Here is a 16,197-nt window from a genome sequence, read left to right on the forward strand (position 1 = left end):
AATTACTATTACCAATCCATAATCATTGTTACCTGCTCTTAAAATACGTCAGTGGTCTCCTGACATTAAGAGACCATCTTTATAAATAAAATTCATCATAGTTATTCAAAGTCTGTCGAGTCATATTCAGCGTCCATTCATTCTTAACTATAAATACATCACAGCTGTATCATTACCACAAATCCATCGTGTCAGACTGATCCTCGACTCATTCGTAACTCTTATTAAATGCATCGTTGCTTCCGATTAAGTGACCATCTGTGACATATAAACAGATTTCATTTGAGTACATTGATGGACTGGAATTAAAAGTAATCTGCAGGAGGCCAGTGGCCTGTACCGGGATCTTGTTCCAAGTTAAAATGCAACAAATATTGTATCCAAGTTTCCTTCATGCTTCTTGATTTTAGAAATTCACAATGGTTAGGAAAGGTTGAAGGAGTGGCCTAATACCAACATAAAATGCAAGAAAAATTGCATCCAAGTTTCATTCATGCTTCTTGATCTTTGAAAATTCACATTGGTTAGAAAAAGTTGAAGCAGCGAGCTAATTCCACTTCAACTCTGGACCCGCGCAAATTTACATTTAAACTGTTGGTCTATTGGCCCCTCTACTTTTATACAGAGATGAAAAACTCAACTAGAAGTTAACATACATTTTGTCAAGGGCTATTTACACGAACATAACTCAAAACAGCACCATCAAAACTGGGTTTCCACCCAAATTGAAGAATGGGCCACCTTCAATTAGACTCGAAAAGTAAATATGGTGCACATTATTCATCAGTTGTTGGAACTGCAACTGTTTTCAGCAGATAACTTGGCAGGGCTTAAAAAAGCAACATAGCCAAAAAATGGATCTGAATACTTCTTATGAACAGCTCTCAGCTTATTTCCTCCCGCATTTAGGTGAAAATCAACCATGAAATACGCACATTCCCTGGAACAATGCACATAAATGTTATTACTTCAATGTACAGAGTTAACAAAATGTGCGTACGCCTCCAGACACTTAGTATGCGCGTTAGTATTAGATAAAGATTCAATTCAGACAGGGTGTTAGTAACTGAGTTCCAACATATAGTTGATGAAGACACAATGTTCTGGCCGTCGCTGATCAACAATGCCTGCCTGTAATTGATGAAGAAATCTAAAATGTCCAGGAGTAGGATTTTTCTAGAAGGATAAAATCACTAAAAGCATGATGTTTTAAAAATTGTAAGGCTTACTTCAGGTCTGCTTCAGAGTAGCCTGTATGAAGGGTAAGTGTTTTGTTCCAACATGGATCCTTCCTCAAAGTGCATCGAGCAGTGTAGACAGCAGCAGCAGCAAGCATTGATGGACTGTACTTGATCATTATGTACTGAAGCAAACACAGTTCAACCAAGAAGAATGCCAGATTTTCCATCTGAAGCATTTTGATAATAGATAGTATGACTTGTCAGTACAGCAGATTATTATTAGGAATACAATGAAGAAAAGTAATTTAAAACATGAAGAATGCTAGATTTTATGAGGCATTTTTGAAAGCAGATTTGATCAATGCCACACAGGCTGCTTTCAACAATATAAAAAGTGGTGTGATTCAAAACTTTACCACTTTGTCGGAACCAGCTGCCTTCAGAAACCTGAGGAGGAATACATATGGAGTGGGAACTGTAAGCTTGAAGTTCAGTTGCTTTAATATCGCAGACTCCTGCGAAGAGTTATTATCAATTGATCAGTCAATCTGAATGTTTGGAGACTACGTTGCAATCAATGACAAAGCATTATCAGTTAGAGCTAATTACCATGGCCACTATCTGTTCTGACATGCATTCATTTGGGAAGATGCGGATGAAGTCATTGACCTGTAGCCAAGTATAAACCAGCTCTTATCAATATTGTGTTACCCATTATATATAAATTTTGTGCTGATTCCAGCATAAAGCGTAATCTTCTGTAGGAGTAGAGATTGCTGGTGCATGTACTTTTCAACAGCCAACAAAGTGTTCTTTTAATTAGATATATACACATCCTTCCTTACAGATGTCAGCGAGTCATCCTACCCGTGGAGGACAGACTTCTTCATATTTGCTAGCTATAAACATTGCAGCAATAGCCAGTAATGGCAAATTCTTCCTTGCAATACTCTGAACAGAAAGGTATCTGTCAATGATGTTCACAGTGAGATATAACGTCTCTGGCATTAGTTCCAATTCCAGATGCACCTGAAAATTTTAAGAATTTGATGTCAGGCCTAAGAGATAGACCATATAAATCTCTTTTAGATGTAAGTTTGACAGCAAATGGAAGTTGGAACTAGCATAGGAACAAAGTTGTACCTCTATCAACCAATCAATCACGATTGCCCTCATCTTTGCGTTGATTTTAACCTGGTTTCTCATATAATCTGGAGGTACGCAACTCATGTCCTGGGCATACATGAATACCAAATTTTAGTTAAGGAAAATAAAACTTTACCTTCACACTCACAAGAAACATACCTCAATTGTCCTGTAAAATTTGTATATATCTTCAATGTATTCAACAACCGCCAATTGGTTTTCAATGTTTCCATCATCAATGTTGGGGAGCACCCGATGGGAATCCCTGAATGCATCCTGAAATACACTTATCAAGATTATTAATCATTTTCAGCCAACTTACATCATAAATAAACACAACACTAACTTGAGGCTATCAAGATAACTAATCATTTTCATCCAACTTACAACATGATTAAACACAAAGCTGACTTAAGGTTATAAAACGTTGACTAAACACAAAGCTATCTTAAGGTTATAAAACTTGCTAGTAATTTGGAGTGGACATGGATACTCTTTGGTTTGTGTATATTTGTTGAACAAGAACAAGAAAAGTATGAGTGACACAGACCTCACTTTGAGATGTTAGCATTGCAGTCAATGATGGTGCAGTGTGTTTCCTGGCTTTCAGTTGGCTAGGTCTTTCTAATCCCCCTTCTTGTGCACTTGAGTTTATGTTTTCACTAATAATAATGACAGCGTCATTGTTGGTGGTGCAACTGTCATCATTAGGTAAGTTGGCAAGGCATAAAAAAGCAACATAGCCATGACATGGATCTGAATACTTCTCATGAACAAATCTCAGCTCATTTCCTCCTGCACTTAAGTGGAAGTCAACCATGAAGTTTGCACATTCCCTGGAACAAGTAAATCAAATGTTATTCCTTAACAATGTACAGGGTTAACTAAATGTGCACACACCCCAGACAGTTTGATGTGCATATTTGTCAATCTTTCCCATCTGCAGAATTAGATACAATTTCAGACAGGTTGCCAGTAAATTAGTGCTGTAGCAGGTCCACTAGGTTTTGGATATATAATCTACAGATTACGTAATTCATGGAAATTCCTAGCATATTTAAAAGTATCCTTTCTAAAGTTAAACTCATTAAAAGCATGGTGCCTTGAAAACTAGAAGACTTACTTGAGATCTTCTTTTGCGTAGCCTGTGTGAAGAGCAAGTGTTTTACTCCAACATGGATCTTTCTTCAAAGTGCATTGAGCAGTGTAGACAGCAGCAGCAGCAAGGATTGATGGACTGTATTTGATCATTTTGTAATGAAGCAAACACAGCTCAACCAAGTAGAATGCTAGATTTTCCATCTGAACCATTGCGATAATAAATTTTAATTTTTAACAGTACAGGAGAGGATTATTAGGAAATACAATGAAGAAAAGACATTTAAACCAAAATCTCAATTTTCCAGAAGCATTTTGAAAGTCAATTTGATCAATACATCAGAAGATTATTCTGACAATACAAAAGAAACGTGGAGTTCATCACTTTACCACTCTGTCAGGACCAGCTGCCTTGAGAAACCTGACAAGGAATACATATGGAGTGGGAACGGTAAGATTGAATTCCAGACGATTTAATATTGTATGTTCCTGCCAAGTATCATTATCAATGTATCAGTCACACTGAATCTTTGAAATGTATTGTAATTTAATGAAACAGAAAGATATCAGTTAGAGATAATTACCATGGATACTATCATTTTGGATGTGTATTTGTATCCGGATATGCAGATCAATTCATTGACCTGTAGCCAAATATGAATTGATTCTTCTTATGTCAATATTCAACGTCCAACGAGGTATTCTATCAATTAGATATATGAAAAAGGTTTCCTTACAGTCATGCTTATGGATGTCAGTAAGTCATACTACCTGAGGAGTGCAGGTATCTTGAAATTTGCAAGCTATAAACATCGCAGCTATACCCACTAATTGTAGTTCCCACTTTCTAGCAATATAAATAGAAAGGTATCTATCCATAATGTTTACAGTGAGATACAATGTTTCTGGCATTAGTTCACATTTGTGATGCACCTGCAAAATTTAATATTTCGAAGTAAAGCCTAAGAAATTGCCCACATAAAGTTCTTCTAAATCCAAGATTGACAGCAAACGAAATTAGGATAGGAACTAAATTGTACCTGTATCAGCCAATCAATCAGGGTTGCCCTCATTCTCTCATTGATTTCATCCTGTCTTTTCATATAATCTAGAGGTACACTGCTCATGTTCTGGACATACGGGACTGCCCATGATTACTAAATGAAAATAAAAAATTTACCTTCACATTCACACAAATCTAAATCTTTCATTGATAGAGAAACATACCTCAATCTTCGTATAGGACTTGTATATGTCTCCAACATATTCCGCAACTGCCAATTGGTTTTCAAGGTCTCCATCATCAATGCTGGGGAGAACCTCTTGCACGTCCTGGAATACCCCCACCAAAATTATTAATCATTTTTATCCAAACTACATCATAGATAAACAGAAATCGATCCTACAGCTATAAACCTCTTAGTAATTGGGCGTGGATGTGGGTACTTTTGGCTTATATATATTTGGATTTGAGCCAGTACATAAACCAAGAAAAGAATCAGAAAACTAATAAACTTAATCAATAAGACATACCTCACTTCGAGCTGTTACCACCGCAGTCTGTGACTGTGCTATGGGTTTCTTTGCTTTGAGTTGGCTAGATGTTTGCAATCCCCCATCTTGTGCACTTGAGTCTACGCTATCACCGATAGAAACGACATTATCCTTCTTCCTAGCAGTGCCATTCTCAGCCTTCCTTCTGACAATCCGCCTCTGTTTGTTTCCCCGGACTGCCTTTGCCTCTGCTTTGGCTCCTGCCTTAACAACAATATCATCTGCTTGGAATTGCTGGAATCAAAATGGGAAAATTAAAGAGTGAGATTCCATGCTTGGGCTCACAGAAAATAGAGAACAGAATGAGTCCCGTGAAATGAAAACAAAGAGCAACAAATTAAACATGCCCAGAAAAACAGAATACTAGGCAGGAAGATCGAAAAAGCAGGTGGCTGAATACAGAGGTTTTGCCTGGTTGCTAGTTCAATTCCCCAGGAGATTGTCCTTTGTAAACGGTAGACCCAGTTCTCTACAAGAAAACAATAATTCCGCTTGCTTAATTGACTCTGATTAAACTTACCTGAGTGCTGGGATTGGCTCCCTTGTTGGCATTGACAACCATGTTTACTTTAGGCCTCCTGAAACAGTAGTCAATCCAATAGTGTAGGACTTGACATTAGAAGCAGAGGCCACCAAATAGAAAGAAGCAAAAACCCAGCAGCAGATTGATTCAATTTATACATTTAAAGGATAATAAATAACATAAAACAACATACTCCATCACCGCATCTTTGTTGATATCGCATTTGGGGTTCCGAGCTCCCACCACATTGCCAATGTCTCGTAAGGCCTTCCTATTATTGTTGCCTTGCTGTGCTTTTTGATTAGGTGCAACCATTGCAAGGTCTGCCATTTTGCGCGCACATATCATAGAAAATAAATAAATAAAATAAAATCTAGTTTAAATACTTATAAACACAAGATGTTTTCAATATACCCACATACCTTTTACTGCACCAGCTGGCTTGGGAACAGCGCACCTGTTCTCCATCGCACCGCGGTACTGTTCCTACAGCCATAAGTACCAAAAACAAAATCATAAATGGTCTATATTTCCTATTGCGAAGGGTATTTAGCAGATCCAATTATGGGTTACCCTGGCAAATTTTTTATTTAGGAGTGCTGCAATTTGGTAATGTAGACTGTTTGGCAGATCAGAAAGCTGATATTAAGTACAACAAGAACACGTTTATGCTCCGCTTACTGATACCTGAGTTTTCCAAAGACTGTCGCCCGTATCAGACTGATTATGCCCTACGTTCCAAAACGAAAATCTCTGGTATTAGAAAATGAGGTGGTTGTTTAGTGATCTCAGTTACAAAGTAATTGCACATAGGATGCAAAATGTACTAGGCCTGACTAGATGTTTAACCGCTTAGCACGCCTCTAATTTGAATCTCTAATAACATCATATCCATTCAAGTTCAGACTCCAAATTCAATAACTTCTGGCAAATTCTGCAGAGAGACACAAGGAATCTAGAATATCCATAATAAATCCAATAGCAGCTTTGTTCATGGCATGGAGCCAACCTGTGCTAAAGAAAAGGAAGCACTGACTGGGATTAAGTATAGAGACGTAGCTTGCAAGAGAAATGAAGGATTGATTTTGGATTGGAAATTCCAACGGGCATAACAGTCATTTACTTTCCATTTCCATGTTTCACGCAGTTCTTAACGGACAAGGCATGTTTATTTTTAAGATTAAGGGAATTTTTCCATTTCCATGTTTCAGGCAGTTCTTAACGGACAAGGTAGGTTTATTTTTAAGATTAAGGGAATGTTTTTTTGGAAGGATAATATTAATTTGAGAGTTAGAATACTTGCGGCAAATGCAAGAAAAAAAATGGATTTAACTATTTAAATATGCATATAGATCAATAGGCTAGACCCATATTGTTTCTATAAATAAAACAATTTCTTTCGTGAAATTTTTTAGGAAAATAAATAGTAATTAATATATTTAAAAATATTATATATAAATTTTAATATATATAGTATTATTAATATTAATTCAGTATATATTAATCATTGGTTTGAAATCCATTGGTAATTCCACCTGTCTAATTTACTCAAAAAAATATAATTGAAAAATCGTTTAAAGACAACTAATATTTAAATGTGGGTTTCTCTTTTTGTTGTTATGTTTAAAGCTATTATTTAATATTCATATTCGCTATTTTTTGATATCCATTCATTTGCTTTATTTTGTGCGACATTATCTTATGTGTTTTACAATTAGCCATATTGTAACAAGGGTAATTTTTGTGATGTAACATAGTCCATGCCACTATCGCTATTTAATTGAGTTTTTTTGCATAGTGTTTTCTGGGTAATTGCGTATTTATTTTCCAATAATAAAATAATGTGCTTTACAATTAGCCATATTGTAACAAGGGTAATTTTTGTGATGTAACATAGTCCATGCCACTATCGCTATTTAATTGAGTTATTTTGCATAGTGTTTTCTGGGTAATTGCGTATTTATTTTCCAATAATAAAATAAAATAAATAGCTCTGCACAATGAGCTAAGTTCTGCACAATAGGCTACAAGCTTTGCACAATGAGCTAAGTTCCACACAATCGGATATATATTCTACACAATGAGCTAAGTTCCACTCAATAGGATATAAGCTCCACACAATGAGCTAAGTTCCACATAATATGTTGAGTTTGTCCCTTCCGCACAATAGGTTAAGTTTCTCACACAAAAGTTATTAGTTGTTTTCTCGATATTGATGTATTCATTTTGCAATAATAAAGATAATGATGAATTCATTTTCCAATAATAAAATAAAATAAATAGTTTTGCACAATGAGTTAAATTCCGCACAATAGCATATAAGTTCTGCATAATGAACTAAGTTCCGCACAATAGGTTATATGCTCCGCACAATGAGCTAAGTTTCGCACAATGGGCTATAAGCTTCACACAATGAGCTAAGTTTCGCACAATCGGCTATAAGCTTCGCACAATGAGCTAAATTTCGCACAATATGCTAAGTTTCTCGCACAATAGTTATTAGTTGTTTTGTGAGTAATGATGTATTTATTTCCAATAATAAAGGTAATGACATATTCATTTTTCAATAATAAAATAAAATAATCCGATTTTTTTGCATAGTGTTTTCTTGGTAAGGACATATTCATTTTCCAATAATAAAATAACATAAATAGTTCTACAGAGTTATTGATAATATTTCAATTGTAAATAATTAAGTATATGTGCAGAAGTGCAGATGAGTTGTATTATGCACAAGAAGCTTTCAATGTGTTTCTCGATAGCTTTCTCTGCACACCTAGTCATTTTCTTGTGTATATGTTACTAAATCCTTATTCGAGAGTGTTTATGGCACTTGCATTTTCTCCTTATTGTCGCCTTTGTTTTCTCGTATATAGATTATTAAATAATTATTCTAGAGTGTTTTTCACACTTTCATTTTCTCCTTATTGTCGCCTCCACACAACTTCAATTTCAATAATTTTTTACAATTTTTGTAGAGAGACACGAAGGAATCTAGAATATTTATAATAAATCCAATAGCAGATTTGTTGATGGCATGGCGCCAACCTGTGATAAGGAAAAGGAAGCGCTGAGTGATATCAGGTATAGAGATGTCACTGAAGATAAATGAAGGATTGAATTTGGATTGGAAATTCCAACGGGCATAACACTCATTTACTTTCCATGTTTCAAGCAGTTCCTAATAGATACGGTATGTTTATTTTTAAGATTAAGAGAATTTTTTTGGAAGAATAATATTAATTTTGAGAGTTAGAATACTTGTGGCAAAAGCATGAAAAAAAATGGATTTAACTATTTTAAATATGCATATCGATAAATAGGCTAGACCCATATTTTTTTCCCGAAGAAGAAAATTCATAATTTCTTTTGATAAGAAATTACATGTTGTTGATGCCCATAGGCATATGCTGTAATGTGGTTTGTCGCCACTGTTCAAAAAGCAAAAAATAAATACATAAGGTTCCCATTGGGATACTGAGATAGGTACTGTGTCCATCATAAAAGGTGCATAGTTGTTGTACATGAGATCATACTGAGATATACTGAGGTATATACAAGAATATAAGCAAAATAATAAAGTTCATCAAAATTTCTGATTGAGGTCATTGCCTCACTGTAGTGGTCCATCTATATATGGTCTGTGATAAAATATGTGTGTCCCTGTGGGAGTGAATTCCTTGATCAACCAATCTCCTAGAGGACGATCCGCCGCTTCTTTCGAGAGCCGGTCAGCAATTGCATTTCTTTCCCTATAGATATGAGAAACAGTTATCTGGTCAAAAAATGTTTTGAAAAAAACAATTTCTTCCAAGATATGTTTCAAAGAATATGCATGATAAATGGACTTGTTGTTAAACCAATCAACCACAGTCTTTGAATCTCCATATATTTGAATTTGTTGGCAGTTTTTGGTCATGGAAAAATATATAAGATGACGCAGGGTCATAAGCTCTACATGGTTGTTTGTGCTGGGTCCCAAGCATATCTAGAAGTAATGTGAGTCGGATAGGTGAAGAAGGATGCCACCACCACATCCTTGCCGCTGGGCTGCCCCATCAAAGTAAGCCCACGACACTTCTTTGTTTATATGTTCTGGAGTGATGCTCTTGGGTTGTTTCTGTTTGGTCACATTAGGTAATTCTGCATATGCCGCACAAATGATGGGGGGGAGGAGGTTCCAATTTACAGTACTGTTCTCAAATATGATCGCATTCCTCCTGTTCCAAATATGCCAGGCCACCAAGAGGGGGAGATTCTGGGGTTTTTCTGCCACCACTGAAGTCCACCACTGATCCCACGCCGATTGAATGTCCACCCCCTGCCAGTCCGTGTTGATGTTTAGAGTTTGAATGACCTGTGCCCAAATATCTCTGGTGGTCGAACAGGTAAGGAATAAATGGAGGGTTGTTTCTTCCTCTTGCCTACATAATACACACCAGGATGGGCCTGCGAAGGCCCTTTTCAAAAGATTGGATCCCGTGGGGATTTTGTTCGCTAGTATATTCCATATTAGTAGTATGGTTCTTGGCTGGGCCTGCAGTTGCCAAATAGCGGACCACCAGCTTTTGTGACTGTCCGAATTTTTTTCTTCGATCAATTTGTTGTATCCTAGCTTTGGCGATTATTGTCCAGTTTTAGATATGGCCCAGATGAGCTCATCCTCTTCATCCCTTAATCTAATATGGGACTCGATTAAGGCATGTATGTATGATTTCCAGTCTTCGTTCCACTCATATGGCAGATTCCATTGCCGATCGGTTAACCATGCTTGTGAGTATATAGTGGAGTGCTGTTGGTCTCCAATCTGAGAGAGATATTTTATGCCTCTGTTGTTTAGATGGAGAACCAGCCCTTCTGGTAGGTTGTGGGCATTCCCAGAACCTGGCCATGGGTCAATACCAATGTGGACAGATGAGCCATTTCCAATGCGCCATAAGAGGCTATCTCTGATAAGAGGCATGGCATTCAGAGTGGCCTTCCAAATCGCCGATATACCCTGTCTATTCCAATTTGGCCGCCGGATCTAGTCTGTGATGGTCAAAGGCCAGATATACTTGTGATGGATGACTTCCGCCCAGAGACTATTCTGTTTTAATAATAACCATCCTTGTTTGGCTGCCAGTGCTTGCGCAAATTCCGGGAGTGATTTTAGGCCCCACCCCCCCCCCCCACTTTTTTGGAGTAGTAATCTTGGACCATTTTTCCCAGGCGAAGATCTTTCCTTTTTTGTTGCCATTCCATAGGAATCTATTACATGTTTGTTGTATTCTGTTAAGAATTCCTCTGGGAATCCAGGATAGAGACATCCAGTATACTGGAGTGGCTTCAAGGACTGTTTTTATAAGCATAAGCCTGCCTGCTTTAGATAGGAGCCGATGGTGCCAGCAGTTGATCCTCTTTTCAATTTTAGTGATGAGCCAAGTCCAGTTCTCAATCTTGTATCCATCTGGTTTTAGTCTGAAACCCAGATATTTGATGCCTTCCAACAGATTTGTTTCCTGGAAGGGGAATTTCTGGTTTGCAAGCTGAGTTTCCTGATTTGTACACCCCGAGAGGGATATAGTGGATTTCCCCCTGTTAATCTCCATGCCCGTAGCACTACAGAAAAGCTGTAGAATTTCATTGAGTGCAGTGGAATCCCGGACACTCCCATTAATGAATATAAGAATATCATCTACAAAAAGAAGATGAGTGAGGAAATAGTGCTCCATGATTTTGAGTCCACTGATAACCCCACTCCTTTTGGCGGATGCGATGAGCCTGCTCAGCCCTTCCATAACAAGCAGGAAGAGGAGTGGGGATAAAGGACATCCTTGTATGATTCCTCTGTTGATGTTGAACGGTGATGAGGCCGAGCCATTGATGAGAATGGCGAAGGAGACAGAAGAGATACATCCCATAATCCAGGCGATAAGATCAAGGGGGAAGCCCAAGTGAGTGAGGATCATCTTCAAGTAGAGCCAGTTTACTTTGTCAAAAGCCTTTGCTAAATCAATCTTGAGGGATATACCTTTGAGGTTCTTATACTTTATGGAGTGTAGAGCTTCCTGGGCGGTGCCAATGGCCTCTTGAATGTGGCAGTGATGGAGGAAAGAAAATTGTTCTGCAGAGATGTGAGTAGATAGGATGGGTTTGATACGGTTAGCAATGATCTTGGATATGATTTTGTAGAGGCAGTTGCATAAAGAAATAGGGCGGAAGTCATTAAAGGACGATGGGGCATCTGATTTAGGGATCAGGGCTATGAAGGTGTAGTTCATAGGGGGGTGAATGTGCCTGGTGATCCTGCTCTCTTCAATGACAGCCAACAGGTCCTCCCCCAGCAGTTCATAAAAGGCCAAATAGAACTCCACTGGCCACCCATCCGGACCCGGGCTCTTATCTTTTTTGAACCACTTTAGAGTACTTTCCAATTCCTGCATTGTGACTGGTTGTGTAAGGTCCTCGAAATCCTCCTGTTCAACAAATCTAGGAAAGTGGCCAGCAAGGTTGATGATATCTGGTAGATTTATGGTTGTCGGGGCAGTAAATTGCCTTTTGAAATGTGATACACCCAATCTGGCAAGTTGATGGTGTGTTGTAGTCCATCCATGCGGTTCACAAGGCAGCTTCCAGATAGTGTTTGAGGCCTTTCTGCCATTTGCGAGGTTGTGGAAATATTTGGTATTGCAATCACCCGCTTTAAGCCAAATGGCTCTACTTTTTAACCTCCACAGTTCCTCCTTTTCTTGCAGGATCTTGATTTTTTGCACTTCCAAATTGTTCAATAGGGATTTTGATTCCTCTGATAAGTAACCAGTCCCCCTTTCATCCGTCAATTGTGCAATCTGTGTCTCTGTATCCAAAAGAAGCTGGTCATCTCTCAGTCGTTTCCTCTTTGCCCAGGCCTCAGTCAATTTCTTAAGTTCATTGAGTCTGTCACAAAAATCCGCTGCCTTTCTCTGTGCCCTCAGAGGTGGTTGTGATCTCCAGAATTCCGTGACCATATTAATAAAATCCAGGTCTTGTAAATATCCAGCAAAAAATTTGAATGGGGAGCGGGGCTTTTTTATTGCACCACTGACTTGTAGGAGGATGGGTAGATGATCAGATAGGCCACCCGAGCTTACCCATTGTCTGTACAGGGGAAGTTTTTGTATCAGGTCTTCATGCACCAGGAATCTGTCTAATCTCCTTCCCAGAGCTGCCTCCCCTGTTCTCCTGTTGTGCGATGTGGGGACTTTCTTGTTCATTGGAAAATCGACAAGCATGTGATAGTCTACTAACATGCTCACCTGTTCTGAAATGGGATCAAGCTGAGCATGGTGTCCCCAGGATTCCCCGACTCCCAGGGAGAAGTTAAAGTCACCTCCCAATATGGTGGCTCTAGTGATGAGGTTGCTTCCCAAAAATTTTGGCAGAAGGCCAGGCGATTATGATTCGAACCATATATGTTGATGATGCGAATAGGAAACCCAAACTCTCCCATGAAGATGTCTATACCCATAAAACCTCTTCCACCCCAAGAGTATAAGAGCTTGACCTTTCTAGGGTTTATGCTAATGGCGAGACCACCAGAGCATCCATATGCGTCCATACCATGAAAAATCCATCCTAGTAGAAGGGCTTGTAGGGTTCTCACAGCCGTATCTGAAGTGCAAAGGGTCTCCTGAAGAAAGAGGATGTCACATCTGGATTCATGGGTCAGTCTCTTGAGAGCCAATCTCTTTTTGGGGTTGGATAATCCCCTGCAGTTGAAGGAGAGCCAAATCATAGGGAATCAGTGGCCAAGGGCTCAATTGCTCTAGGTGCCCGTTCGATTGTGCATTGTCGCCCCTGGGCGACATCTGCCACTGCATTTTGTATGGTCGAGTTGATCTTAGATGGGCGACCTCTTTTGGGTTTATGGTTAGAGTATCGGCCAGGGGAAGAACCAAGGCCCAGGAGTTTGGTTCGGACCCGAGGTCTGAGGTGGTAGGGGTGCGATCCAGATCCGGTGGGGGAGGAAGAGGGGTTGGGGAGGGCAGAATCCATCCTATGAGAGGAGGGAGTGGTGGAGAAGGTAGGGGGTGGGGGGGCAATGGTGAAGTGAATAGGGGGAAACGGGCCCGATTCAATAGATGACGTTTGTAATGTGGAGTGCATAACAAAAAACATAACTTCTGATAAAATAACAGAGGTCATGGGGAGAGATTCATTACCTGGAGCAGATGATGCAACCTCCGTTGTCTTGGACCGGGTGCGAGGTGGTGCAAGAGTCGATGAAGCCTTCATTCTGTTGTTCGTCTTCTTGGTGCCTTCAGGTTCCACATTCACAGGGGCCTCACTATGAATTAGATCACCTTCTCCCTGATTGATATCACCTCTGTTTTGTTCCACAGATGGCTGTTGTCTAGTACCTTTAGTATTTTCTGAAGTCACTCCAGAAAGAAGAGGGCAGTCCTTGTACAGATGGCCGACTTTGTGACATCTACGACATCGAAACGGGACACCTTCATAATCCAGCAGCTGCTTGCGTGAAAAGTGTCTGCGATGCAGGGTAATTTTCTCCTCCAGCCCAGCCCTGGTGTCGAGATGAACAAGGATTCTAGCCATGGTCATAATTCCAGTTTGCTCATAGGATTTATCATGCTCAAGATAGGTGCCCAACGCATCTCCTATGCGCTTGAAAACTTGAGGCGTCCAGAATTGCATGGGTAAGCCCGGTAGTCGAACCCAAATAGGCCCGGTGCCCAACTGTTCTCGCTCCGGGTCAAACAGTGGATCCCAACGCTTCAACATAACAAGTGCCAACTCTATATGCCAGAATTGGGATAGAATCCATTGGGTGTATTCAGGTCTGTGAAAGTGTAAGGCAAACCATCCCCTTGCTAGGACTCTGATAGCTGGTAATTCCTTTAGCATAGATCCCCAAATCTCCTCCGTCCATTGCTTTAATCTTTCCACAGAATATGTTCGACCACGAACCCGGCCGACCAGAACCTTACGGGCAGTGTCAATAGCATCCGCCATCTGAACGTCCTCTTCGAATGTTAGGTTGATATCTAAGTCAATGGCTCGAAGGCACCTCCCTTTTTTCTGTTTTTCTGAGCGCTTGCCGATGGGGAAATCCTTGAGGAGCTTGCGGCACGGGTCAGAGGTACTTTGCTGAGCAGACCCAACCGAACGAGCAGGTAGAAGCGGGGAGCTGAAGCATCCCGAGTGGATGGGGGAGCGGGGGTTCAAACTGCAAGAGCCAGGGTGAAAAGTGGGACGGGAGGGGCGCTGTGGGCCTTGGGGGTTAGCCGGCGTCAGTGAAATGGATGATGGGTTCGAGGGTTGAATGGGAGGCGAGTGCGATGGCAGGGTAAGCTGAGCAGTGGTCTGGAGAGGTGAGTCGAAAGATGGAGAAGTCTGCAGGCAGGAACCCAGAAGATGGAGCGTGGCCGGCGAGAGAGGCGCGCAATCAAGAATCAGAAGGTCTGCCAGGTTGACATCCGTATGATTCTTCTTCCCTGAGCGCGGCGGGTGGGGTTGTATGTTAGAGGCAACTGTCGCTGATGCTTGTTCTCTGCCCCAGGGTTCCATGGCTGGTCGGTTATTATATGCCCAAATATCCTGATCTGGCATGGGGTCCTCCTCGTAGTCCACGAGGTCCTCCTCTACCATAGCAACCTGACAATATAGTGAAGCCCAAAACTGCCGACCAGGGAACCGACAGCAAGTAGGAAGGGTAAACCAGCTCGAGAATGTTCGCCGGGAAGGTAGAAAACCCTAGGGTAAACCAGGAGCCAGGATTCCGGGAATAGCTGTACGCACGAAGGGCCCGCGCAGGTCAGAGACCCGTGAACCATGGACCCGGCCTGAAAACTGCCATGGGGAACAGGGATTGAACAGAGTTGAAACTAGGGTTAGGTTATCGCCATTGCCGCTGATCGCCAGAGCTGCTCTTGTGTGAGGTTTCACTAGCTAGACCCATATTGTTTCTATAAATAAAAGAATTTTCAATTTGATATGACAAATTACATGATAATAATTATTTATTGAGTAGTATATTGTTCTTTACATAAATATTATATACTAATAATATAGTTTTTAGTGAAAAAATTTAGGAAAATAAATAGTAATTAATATATTTTAAAAAATTATATATAAATTTTAATATATATTTAGTGTTATTAATATTATGTGAATATACACTAATCACTGGTTTGAAATCCATTAGTAATTCCACCTTTGTAATCTACCTAAAAAAATAGTTGGAAATTGGTTTAAAGACAACTAATATTTAAGTGTGGGTCTCTATTTTTTGTTGTTGTTATGTTTCAAGCTCCTAGTCAATACTCTCATTAGTTATTCTTTGATATCCATTCCCTTGCTTTATTTTGTGTGTCATTATTTTTTTTGCTTTACAATTCGCCATATTGTAACAATGGTACTTGTTGTGATGCAATATAGTCCATGCCTATACCACTATTTATTTGAGTTTTTTTGCATAATGTTTTCTCGGTAATTGCGTATTCATTTTCCAATAATAAAATAAAATAAATAGCTCTGCACAATGAGTTAAGTTCTACACAATGTGCTATAAGCTTTGCACAATGAGCTAAGTTCCGCACAATAGGCTATAAGAATGAATTAAGTTCTGCACAATAGGCTAAGTTTCTTACACAAAAGTTATTAGTTGTTTTCACGGTAATGATGTATTTGTTTTCCTATTTAATTAAATTTTTT

At 39.6% G+C, this 16,197-nt stretch overlaps 1 protein-coding gene across 1 annotated transcript; it reads right to left on the reverse strand.

The window, feature by feature from the left end:
* Positions 1 to 643: 643 nt before the first annotated feature.
* LOC149156340 (uncharacterized) lies at positions 644 to 15,132 on the reverse strand. The gene is made up of 20 exons (XM_089444730.1): positions 13,686 to 15,132; positions 10,821 to 11,179; positions 5,925 to 5,988; positions 5,696 to 5,825; positions 5,500 to 5,557; positions 4,959 to 5,213; positions 4,653 to 4,757; positions 4,466 to 4,555; positions 4,197 to 4,358; positions 4,010 to 4,069; positions 3,816 to 3,914; positions 3,451 to 3,629; positions 2,878 to 3,163; positions 2,487 to 2,603; positions 2,325 to 2,414; positions 2,049 to 2,210; positions 1,791 to 1,850; positions 1,598 to 1,696; positions 1,230 to 1,408; positions 644 to 940 (listed from the first exon to the last, which is right to left on the reverse strand). The coding sequence occupies exons 1-20, from the start codon at positions 15,130 to 15,132 to the stop codon at positions 784 to 786; spliced, it is 4,158 nt and encodes a 1,385-aa protein (XP_089300856.1). The 3' UTR covers positions 644 to 783.
* Between the last annotated feature and the right edge of the window lie 1,065 nt (positions 15,133 to 16,197).

The sequence above is a fragment of the Pinus tabuliformis genome, chromosome 9 (assembly GCF_031772625.1).
Source record: "Pinus tabuliformis cultivar Carrire ecotype Pingquan chromosome 9, CPIR1, whole genome shotgun sequence".
Taxonomy (NCBI): domain Eukaryota; kingdom Viridiplantae; phylum Streptophyta; class Pinopsida; order Pinales; family Pinaceae; genus Pinus; species Pinus tabuliformis.